Source organism: Cornus florida, unplaced genomic scaffold (genome assembly GCF_030987335.1).
Source record: "Cornus florida cultivar Cherokee Brave unplaced genomic scaffold, ASM3098733v1 CherokeeBrave_3.0.0_Hap2_Chr10, whole genome shotgun sequence".
In the NCBI taxonomy this organism is placed as follows: domain Eukaryota; kingdom Viridiplantae; phylum Streptophyta; class Magnoliopsida; order Cornales; family Cornaceae; genus Cornus; species Cornus florida.
In genome coordinates, this window is record NW_026775580.1 from 88,667,334 (window position 1) to 88,678,874 (window position 11,541).

The 11,541-nt window shown below is 34.8% G+C and overlaps 2 protein-coding genes across 4 annotated transcripts; both read left to right on the forward strand.

Annotated features, from left to right (window-relative positions):
• LOC132279881 (actin-related protein 6) lies at positions 1-5,631 on the forward strand. 2 transcript variants are annotated; one of them, XM_059781932.1, is made up of 8 exons: positions 1-809; positions 2,599-2,800; positions 2,872-2,935; positions 4,113-4,197; positions 4,313-4,363; positions 4,455-4,517; positions 4,596-4,742; positions 5,270-5,631. In XM_059781932.1, the coding sequence occupies exons 1-7, from the start codon at positions 118-120 to the stop codon at positions 4,723-4,725; spliced, it is 1,287 nt and encodes a 428-aa protein (XP_059637915.1). In that variant the 5' UTR covers positions 1-117; the 3' UTR covers positions 4,726-4,742; positions 5,270-5,631. The 2 variants fall into 2 exon arrangements, with proteins under 2 accessions (XP_059637915.1, XP_059637914.1); XM_059781931.1 differs by having other exon boundaries at positions 3-809; positions 5,257-5,631.
• Positions 5,632-6,641: 1,010 nt separating this feature from the next.
• On the forward strand, positions 6,642-10,449 carry LOC132279882 (protein LURP-one-related 12-like). Of its 2 annotated transcripts, none has more exons than XM_059781934.1 (2): positions 6,642-8,083; positions 9,848-10,449. In XM_059781934.1, the coding sequence occupies exons 1-2, from the start codon at positions 7,859-7,861 to the stop codon at positions 10,241-10,243; spliced, it is 621 nt and encodes a 206-aa protein (XP_059637917.1). In that variant the 5' UTR covers positions 6,642-7,858; the 3' UTR covers positions 10,244-10,449. The 2 variants fall into 2 exon arrangements, with proteins under 2 accessions (XP_059637917.1, XP_059637916.1); XM_059781933.1 differs by having other exon boundaries at positions 9,845-10,448.
• Positions 10,450-11,541: the final 1,092 nt, after the last annotated feature.

Consider the following 11,541-nt stretch of genomic DNA (forward strand, 5'->3'; position numbering starts at 1 on the left):
ACCTTGCCTTTCCTTTCCTCCCATTGCTCCAAACTGACCCTAGGAGAGTTCCGAAGGGATATGGTCGCTCCAATTCTCACAACTAAGGCGGGAAAGTAGACAGTAGAGAGAAAACATATGTCAAATGTGGTAGTTCTCGACAACGGCGCCGGCGTAATAAAGGCTGGTATCGGCGGCGAGCGAGACCCCGCCGCCGTGGTTCCCAACTGCCTCTGCCGTCCTCTCTCTTCCAAGAAATGGCTGATGACCGACCAACTCAACTCCGCCACCGAAGACCTCACCTCCGCCGCGGTCCGCCGCCCCTACGACCGCGGCTACCTCATCAACCCCGATCTCCAACGCGACATATGGGCCCACCTCTTCTCCTCCACCCTCCGCCTCAACCCCTCTCTCTCCTCCCTCCTCCTCGTCGAACCCCTCTTCAACCTCCCCTCCATCCAACGCTCCATAGACGAGCTTGTCTTCGAGGACTTCAACTTCAAGTCCCTCTTCGTCGCCGACTCTCCCTCACTCGTACACCTCTACGAGGCCAGTCGGAGGCCCTACGGCGTCGTATCCAAGGCTCAGTGCAGTCTCATAGTCGACTGCGGGTTCTCGTTCACGCACGCCGCGCCAGTGTTTCAGAACTTCACGATTAATTACGCCGTCAAGAGGCTCGATTTGGGGGGAAAGGCACTGACGAATTACTTGAAGGAATTGGTGAGTTACAGGTCTGTTAATGTGATGGATGAGACTTTTCTTATCGATGATGTGAAGGAGAAGTTGTGCTTCGTTTCGCTCGATGTCGATCGTGATCTGCAGATTGCAAGGTGATCGTATTGAATTGTACTTTGCCTTTGATCTGAATTGTTTGTTTTTATGGTTAGACTGCATTGTTTTGGTGCTTTGTATGTGTTATTGTCTCATGGAATGGTTAGGGTTTTTTGCAAATTTGTATTCGATAGACATCTTGAAGTTATAAAATTAACTACAATGTCATATTTTAGATTGAACATTTGCGAAGTATTGAAATGTTCTTGCTTTGAGGGAACTTATTTTTTTTTTTCTTTCTAAAGCCTTGAAATGTGCGAAGTATTTCATTAGGGAACTTTTTACGAAGTATTGAAATGTGCTTTGCCTTCTTTATTGTCTTGTAATATATATATATATATATATATATATATATATATATAGTTGAAATGATCTTATTTCCATAGAATTTTATAGACTCTTTGAGATTAATATGGTTTCAATAAGATGTCTGAATTTGGAAAATGAAGAGATTTGATTCACCTTAAGTGCTGTTTGGTTGTCAAGAAATTAGAAAAGGAAAATCAAATCATAATATTGAGTCTTAGGTTTTTCACTAGAGATTTGAGAGAGCAAAAAAACTCCTATTTACTGTTCCTTTAGTAGTTAGCTCATTTAGGGGAGTTTCCACCTTTTGAAACCAAAAAATAAAAATAAAAATAAAAATGTAGGATTTAAGAATCTCTGTTGTTTGTTTTGTTTTTTGAATATTCTCTTCAATCTGATGAATGGTTTCTGCTGTAGATTCTTTTAGTGGAAAACTTGAAGGGTTACTCTTTTAGATCCAATAGAGGCAAGGCTATTTGTTACTCCCTCTGTCCCATTTGAAATGTTCCCAAAGAGGACATTTAAAATGGGACAGAGGTAGTATTATGTATTGAATATTAATTAACTAACTATGACTAAAATTTATTACATAATTAACAATTTCTTATATGCTTTTTGATACTTGGGTTACATGAAAGTTAAACAAAGCCATAAATGTTAATAGTAATCTGGAATAGCATTATCAAATAGGGTTGTAAAGAAAAAAGAGTAGCTCCACCTTGGACGTGTTTTCTGAATAAATTAAATCTTAAGGTGGGGAAAACCAGTTCTTGACTGGGAATTGATTTCCTACTAGCTACACAGTTTTTTAGTATGTTGATGAATTAAAGATCAAAACATATTCCCCAATTGACAAATACAAGGGAGGGTTTATAACTTTATATTGTCTATGTAAGAGGAAGATGGGGAAACAACGATCCTTCATACTAAAGCACCGTAAAGAAACTTGACAGCGTAGTACAAATATCCGTGTGGTATCAGTAACACTGGTCAAAAACCCCTAAGAACTGATGCCTTGCTGTTTGAATCGATCAAGTTACACTTATTATATGCGTTACAAAATGCATACATTTATTAATAATTTATATTTAATCACAGACTGCTGATTATCAAGTCCTGACAACAATTGGAACTGTTGGCTTGGTGTCGTGACTCTTTCAATATCATCGTCAAGCCAACAGTTTGGATTCAATAGTAGTTACATACACTGAGGATACCAAGTTGTTGGACTAATTGAATGAGAGTCAGGAACCTGTATAGTCTCATGTACAGGAGATCCAATTAGGACAGCTTTTCCAGGATGTGCATATGTCGTTTCTTACTCATATGGTTATACTATCATCTTACAGCAATCTTAATTCCCTTTACTTCATATTTCAATTTTTGTACTTTTATCAACTTTCTAGTTTGTCGATGCATATAATTTTATTATGAACAAAATTGGTTCTTCTATGTTAACAAATTTTAGAATAATTCTCACAGGAAACCTGGAAAGGACAATTTATTCAGGTGCACTTATGTGCTTCCTGATGGTGTCACACACATGAAGGGTTTTGTGAGAGACCCGGATGAAGCACAGAGATACCTCACCTTGGCAGATGGAGCAAGAACAAAAGAGGATTTGGATCAGCTGGAAGTTATAGAAAAGCCTGAGGACAGGAGGAGAATTGATTTAACTAAAAATGTACTGTTCTGTTTTCGTGGTCCTTGCCTTGTCTAGTATACCATTTTAAAATCATTTAACCTTTTTTACAGGAGTTTAGCTTGACAAATGAGCGCTTCATTGTGCCAGAGATGATCTTCCGTCCGGCTGATTTAGGTTTGTGTCATGTTCTTATTGTGGAGTACATTATCTAATTCTTATTTCTTTTTCTTTTTTTTCCCCCTGGGCTATCTAATTCTTCTTATTATTATTATTATTTTTTTTATTTTTTTCCACTGGGCTATCTAATTCTTATTTCAATCTGGGAAGCAAAGATTTTGTTTGATCAATTCGACAAAACTATGAAATGAATAAGACATATTTTAGTTATTTTCATTTCAGCGGCAATCCCTCAAGCCTGCAAAGATTGTCATCACTTCATCTTTTCTTCCTTTCCTTTTTCATTTTTTTTTCTTTCTATTTTTCTTTTTGGCTATCCCATAGTGTTTGTCTGTTATAAAGATAAATTAAAAAGAAAGAAAAGGAAAGGAAAAGAGATAAGATGCGGAATTTTCTCCTTTACCACAATGCCCTGGTCATGGATTAAACTTCAATGAGTATGTAAATTGTGGTTGTGCTCATTTGTCCAACCAATGAATGCTAATACTGGAAAACTGGTTGTAAAAAGGTCAAAGTGTGAGTGTACTAATTACATCTTTGAGAATGTTTTTCTTTTAATAGGAAAGTTTTTGTTGCTTGGAGTATGTATTACAAGCCAGTTGCTAATTAGGTCAAATAACGAATACTTTTAAGGTCAAATTAATGTGTAATAATATTGGAAAAATGATTGTAAAAAGTTAAGTTTGGATACATTAATTGCACCACCTGAAAGAATGTGCCTGTTCTAATGGGACAACTTTGTGGGTTGGAGGAAGTATTATTAGACAGTAGCTATTTCTCTTGTAGTGTCATCTTAGCAGGTGCTGCAATAAATGTGTTATTTTGGCTATTTTAAATATATTGTGATGGAATGATATGAGAGAAAAAATACAACTCAACTCAACAAAACCTTGTCTGAACTGGTTGGGATCAGGTAGTCCTGTTTGCTGTTCTTCTCCAAGGATATTACTTCTGTTAAAGTACAGGCTATCACATCCTTTCTCACTATCTCGACCCATGTTAACGTGATGACATCGGGTAGGAGAAGGAATATATATGGATGAAAATGTTTTAACCATAACTTAGTGCTAAGTGGTATAAAGCTTGACCAGAAAAGGAAAAATTAAAATCACTTGATATATGCCTACTCCTTGTGCATGTGAAAATCTATTTATGTGGATCTCTGATATTGCAGGTATGAACCAGGCTGGACTAGCAGAGTGCATAGTTCGAGCTGTCAGTTCATGCCATCCCCATCTTCACCCTGTACTGTATGAAAGGTAGTAGTGGAAGGTCTTGATATGTCAAGTGCAAAAAGATATCATGTGCATATGTGGGTGTTTTTCTCTAATTTCCTGGAACTAATTACTGCTTGTTCCAATTATCTTTGGGCAGCATTATATTGACTGGTGGAAGCACATTATTTCCTCGGTTTGCTGAAAGACTGTAAGCTTTGGCCAATTACACTGAAATTTGTTAAAGCTGATTTTAAGAAATATTTGGATTCCAGTTTTAAATTGATTCTGTCTAAATGCAGAGAAAGAGAGCTCCGACCTCTTGTGCCTGATAATTATCAAGTGAAGATAACGTCTCAAGAAGAGTAAAATATTCTCTCCTACAAAAGCTATCTGTTATTTTACTGCTGCTTTGTTAGTAAAAAATTGTGCTTTTTGTCCAGTCCTATATTGGGTGTATGGCGAGGGGGGTCACTTTTGGCATCTAGTCCTGATTTTGAAGCAATGTGTGTCACCAAGGCTGAGTATGAGGAGCTTGGATCTACTCGGTGTCGTAGGAGATTCTTTCATTGAGTTGTAGAATCTAGAAGGTATGTTAACATAACCTTTATTCCTGCTTTATATTTGGTTTGACCAAGATTTAGTGACAGTTATGAAAATCTGGAGCCTTTTCACAACCATTCCAACCCCAACTAATTGCAAAATTACAAACGTCATTTTTCATGTTGCTTCTAGGCAGCCAAACAACACAACAAATTTTTTTTTTTGACAAGTCAAACAACACAACAATTGAGGAGAACATAATTGGATTTTTATCGTCTTCCAGTATTTTCTTTCACCCTTTCAGACACAACCTCTACTCCTGCATTATGTTTCGTTTAACTAAGATGTAGTGAGAGGTATGAAGATTTTGGAATCTTTTCACAACCATTCCAACCCAAGTAGTTGTAACATTTCCAAACTTCAATTTTCATATAGTTTCTAGTCAGCCAAACAATGCATAAAAAGTTAAGAACATAACTAAATATTTATTGTCTTGTCAGTTTTCCCCATCATATTTTCAGTGTATGCTTTGTCTTATCAAGTTTTGGTGTTAATTGATAGTTCATATATGAAGGCCATGACGCAATTGAAGTAGGTCATCATGACACTTGAAGGGATGTGTTGTCTCATTGAATGTTCTTACTGGATGTCGAGAATCATTTGAGCTTCTATTTGTTTTGTACAGAAAGCCTCACTACTATACCAAACTTCTAGAAAGAAACATATTCTGTGTGTGTTTGTGTGTGTGTATTGGGAAGAAGATTCTTTACAAGTGTTTGATCCAGAAAAGCAGGTCTCTACATTTGTCGTAAAGAACTGAAGAGAAGTCAACTCAATATACATTGTGCTTGCGGTATGCCCTTTCCTTTTTCTTTATTGTACTTTCAGTAGAAAAAACCAATAATTCATTGGTTTCAAATACAGTATTGGCATTCACTCAAATTTTGCACTGTTGCCTGCATAAAATTTATCTATATGTTTGGTTTTGCCATCCAAAGTACAGTTACCGCAATGATTTCCAAGTTCCCATTTATTTTTGTTGGATAAGTTATTTCTTAAATGAAATTTCAGTTGATGACAAGTAGGAAATATCATAGTTTGTGTCAACTCCCACAACCGACCAAATTCCTGAACTGGCATTTTCCAACATGCAGCATAAGGTCAGAATTTCCTCCAGATGATTTAAATCTTTTCCTTTTCTTCAGTTTTCCCTCAGAGATGGAGGAATAGCAGTTAGGTCACAGTCTTGCCTTCACATAAGACACCGATCATGTGCGACTTGAAACCATTTAATTGTTATCCCTTTTAGAATCTATAATATATCTGGAAAAGATCAACATTCATAGAATTTTTAGTACAAGACAAATATCCTAATAGTGTAAAGGAATTAATTTCTTGTTTGTATTTGGTTGTGAGGTTCTGTTAGCATAGCAATATAGGGTCCCTTGGAGTTCTTTGTTCTACTCCTAATGTGTAACATTGTTTTGATTTGATTGTGAGGTATATTCTCTCTCTCTCTATCTGGGGTCAGTCTTCTATATATATATATATATATATATATATATATATATGATGAAAATGATACATGAATTTAAGAAGTGGTGCGGCATTTCTTTCTTTCTTTTTTTCCTGAGTGCCAATGTACCTCTGGAAAGCTAATGTCCCAGTCATGGAGAGGTAAAGTTTGTCCCACATTTGAGAATTTGAAGATACATCTAAGGTGGACGCTGTTGTTATTTCACGGTTTTCTCAACGCATGAATTATTGTTCTCCAATTGTGTAACTCATTCACTATCACATCCCTCTTCTTTTTTTTTTTGTCCTTTCTTTCTTGTTTGTTGAACTGGCTGTCCTCTCTCTTCAACAGCTGCCATCCAGTCACGCTCATAAGTTATTTTTACTAATTTAAACACTTCTACTTTTTTACTTTTCAATGGAATATGCAATGATCCCTTATGCTGCTGCCTTCTTATCCAATTCGTTGATTGGTTGCTGTAAAGTGCAATGGATGTTCAGCCAGTGCTTAAGGTGATGTTGGTTCAAACCCCTTATATCTGTGTGTGTGTGTGTGTGTGTGTGTTTTATTTCTTGAGAAACTTGTGATGAATGCACAGCAAATATTGAGGCTGTAATCTATAGCCATCTTCTGATAGAGAACCCTAGTTAAAATGGTGATAGTAATTATTGGAAGGGAAGAATTTTGTGGACGAAAGGTGAAGACAAATTTACTGAAGTTGGAGAGGTTAGCTTTAGCGCGAGATCTCTAGACACGTGGAATATAGTAGATTCAATAGGTACAGTGTGATTCAGAGCCTGAAATGTTGAGTGATGGATTATATGAGCATGTGTCATAAAAGTTAAGGTGCATATAAACCGGGACCCATGTCATGTTTGTAGATACCCAATGAGAAAATATTAAATAAGATGTGGTGGGACTCACCACCATATTCATAATTATTTCATTGTCTCTGGGTATCATATTTCTAGGTATTTAATATGTTCTCATCTATTCCTTATGTGGGGCCATATGGGGAACAAAATCAAATCCAGTCCATCAAGTTATTGATGCAAGATAAAAAAAAGTTGTGAAATAAGTTAAAAATCACAAGATTTTTGTAAGGTGTTTTCGATGGAACCGGACAACTGCCTTATTGTAGAGAAGAAAATTCTCATGAGAACAGTACATTATGTTTCATCCAGGCATGTGCTATATAAAATATCCCAATATTTCATCCGATTCAATTTGAATTCTACAAAAAATATTAACTCTTTTTTTGTAAGATAAATTGGACGGAACAAATCCTGTCGGCCATTGTAGTGGAATGATTCTCACCGTTCCTCTTTTGGGATTCATAATGGAAGGGCCACCTCAATTAATAGGTATGGTTGTGATAAACTTATTCTGACAGTTGTGACACCCCCCTCTCTACTTGGGAGTTGGAATATGACGTGTGACCACAAAGAATTGCCCTCTGCTTTTCTATTTATTTATTTATTATTATTATTATTTATTTATTTATTTATTTGAGTAAATCATGGTTTGAAAACAAGATAGGTATGTATTACTGTTGGATTTGTCATCTTGAAAGCGACGAGAAAATCAGTTTGTATAGAGAAAAAGAGAGATTGTAAAGCAATTGAGTGAAAGCAAGCAGTAGTGAAGATGGGAAGAGGTGTGATTGTAGACGAGAGATTTTGGTTCCAGGAAGAGACTCGCCTCACAGTCCACAAGACCTCCCTCTTCTTTCCCGGCGACGGCTTTACTGTTTACGATTCCCAAGGGGAGCTCATCTTGCGAGTCGACTCGTATGGTCCCGATTCCAATTCCCGAGATGAGCTGTTTCTCATGGACTCATCTGGCAAGTGCCTCCTCACCCTTTGCCGTAAGGTCAGTATCATCTCACTATCTTTCCGTATTCCCCCATTAATGAATCATCTTCACTCTTCACTCTCCCGTTTCTGAGTTCCCACCCTCTGGGTTTTGGTTTTGCACATCCATCCTCAATCCAATTTAAGGGTAGGTAAAACTGTAAAAACCTCCTCTCAACTTTCACGGTTTACTAAAAAATCCCCTTGAATTTTTATTTTTTCACAAATCTCCCTTGTATTATTCTAAAAACATGCACATACCCTCGCCTTTTGCAGAACGTTACCATAGTATAGAAATTTTGATATTTGTGAACCTAAAATTTCTTTTCTTTATTGATCCAAATGACCTTGGATTATCCATGACTCCACATGTAACGTAAATGTGTTTGTCTATATTTCGCATCATATATTCATATATAATGGAAATGGGGGAAAAGAAATGAAAGAAAATAAAAAGTTACGTTTGGTATAAAATGTTGGATGGAAAGGGAGTGAACATAGGGTTTTGGAAGGAAAGACTAAAGTATAAATAGAAACTTTTGTTATCATTTTAAAAATGAATGGAAAGTTAAAAATGTATGGTCGTAAATTTATTATATTAAATTTTTTTTTATTTATTTTTTAAATATGATTATTAACATTTTATTTTTTTTATTTTTTATTAATCAACCAAACATAACTAATGTCATCATTTTTTTTTTTTTTTTTTTTTTGTTTTTTAATATACCAAACATACCCTAAGGATTCTTTGGTCTATTTACAACCAATGATCTTTTTATTTTTCATTTCTTCATAATTTGGGTGGGGTGGAGAAACCCTTAAATACAATGCTATTGATTTGCAAACAATTTTTTTTCATATATTTATAGATAAAAAAATTCCTTTTACTCTATAAGGTTAAAAGAGACATACGTGTCATAGATGTGTCCATTGAATGAAAATGCATCAAAAAAAATAATTTTAAAAAGAATACAAATAAAAATTTGCATCATGCAATAAAAATAGTGTCATCCATTTATAAAAGTTACTCTTAATGATATGGTGTATTTTCATTTTTTAAGCATACATTGTTTATGCCTATAGCTTATTAGTTATAAGAATAAAAGCATTACTCTTACGAATTAATGACACACGTTTCTTATGATGTAATATATAAGTTCACAAAACTTATTGTTCAAATAATACAGGCATTTGCCTTAAGTTTGTATTTAGACTACTTTTCAGTCAGAGTAATGCAATTAAGAGTCTCTTCATGACCAGTGCAATGAAATATATATTAAATGTTTTATTTAATTTTTTTCAAAAGTATCTTAAAATAACTGGCTAAATCTAATGTTTAAATACGAAGAGCTCATTGTCACGAATTTACTGATTTCCAAGCTCGTGGTCCGTAACATCGTGGCTCATGTTGTGAAGGGCTTTTTTAATAGCAACACTCATTGGTAACAGAAGTGATAGGATGTCAACAAATATCAAAGGCTATAATATTTTTTGAAGTAAATAATTAAAAGTTTCAAAACTTGTCCAACAAAAATAAGAAATTGGTCACTTGTTATTTGGATGGGTGTACATATAATTAGGTCAACAAAAATAGGTAAATGTATATTTTATCTCAAACAAAAATATGTGACTAGAATGATTAGATTCAGCAGGAGAAATTAGGTGAGTATTATATAATAGTAATTTATCTTAATTATTTTTGAATGGCACTGCACTATTGAGCTGATAGAGTGAGGACACGTAGATAGTGGAATTAATGAAGGGTATGTTTGGAAACTAGAAGGCGAGTCTCCATCAACGGTGGGAAGGATTCCTGGGAGAGAGAATGGACGGACAAGAGCCCAGGTTTAGTGTGTACAGATCATCCATAATCAGAGGGTCAGGCGTGGTGGTACAGGTTTATGATGATGCAGGTGAAGAGTACCAGATCGATGGCTCCTTTGGGCAGCGATCGTGTACAGTCTACAGCACTTGTTCGGATAGCTCCAACTCGTCCAAGGAAGTTGTGGCTGAAATCAAACGAAAAGTGGACCCCACTACGAATGTGCTGCTTGGGAAGGATGTTTTCCTGCTGTGTCTAATGCCCATGATCGATAGTGCTTTTGTGATGGGACTGGTGCTTGTTCTTGATCGGATGGTTGGTGATGATGCTGATGAGATGGACTCCTCTTCACTCTAAATTTGTTTTTCATTTTTCATGATAAATGAATGGAGGAACTCGAACAAGAGAATACCCGCTTAGAAAGCTAGATTTTTTAGGCTAACGTAAATTTTGTTTCTGGATGCCTAAGGCTAATGTATATTTTGTTGTATTATTATTGTACGTGGTAAAAATTTGAATGGATGGATGTTGAATTTCCCCAAATCATATATTCATAATTGAGTTCTTTTGTACATAATGTTTTGATACGGGTATCATTTTTATCACAAAAAATAAAAATAAAAATAATAATAATAATAAGTACTAAACTTGTTTCGCAAACAATTTTCTCAAAATAAAATTATTATACTAAGTTTTAAAAAAATAAAAAAACAAACAAACAAAATGTTTAATTTCATTCCACTATCTTTTGTAATTTTTTGAAAATATTTTTTATTTTCAGAATACTTGAAAACGATTTTATGATAGCTGAATCGGGACCTAATCCCTTTTTCTTTTTCTTTTTTGTTTTTGTTTTTTTTTGGTAGTTCTCAAAGAACAAAAAGCTGAAAAAACATGCCCTTGATTTTCCAATATGATTGACCAAATGAAAATGGTGGCCTAAACTATAGATCATTAAATTGGTTTTGGACAATCACCTTCACCGTTTTATTGTCCGAGTTTTTATTGTACGGTAGGTTCTCTCACGGTAATTTTTTTAAATTACCCTAATATAAAAAGTGTTGAAAAATTATTTGCCTTTTACAAAATCATTCTAGCTAGTTCTGTCACCAGTTCACCATCAGATGACAAATGTAAATGGTAATGAATGTAACTACTATGTAATTAAGTTTTAGATTTGGTTACCATTTATCTTTTTCTTATTTTATAGGTGCTATAAAACAATTTTATTTAGGATTAATCTAAGTAACATGGAGCGAACGATAAAATTAAGTTATAAGCGAGAAGAATTTGAACAGGTGATCATGCTGCTAACAAAGAAATCATAGTGCTAACAAAGAAATCACGCTGCTAACAATTTTAACTCTGACAAAAGTGTTGGACTAATTTTTAAAAAAGTTTCTTGCAGGAGTCATAATTTAACCTTATTAAAAGTGGAACAGACAAATGACTTGGCTCATATACTATGCTATGCCCAGAAGAGAGACTGTTTGTTTGTGTATTTTTTTTTTTTTTTTTTTTTTTTTTTTTTTTTTTTTTTTTTGATTTTTCATAAAAGATAGGTGTTTTATTTCATATTGGATAAAATTACTAATTTCGTCGGCTCGAATGGTTAGCATGAATATTTCTTAATTCTTTTTTGAAAGCAAAAAAAA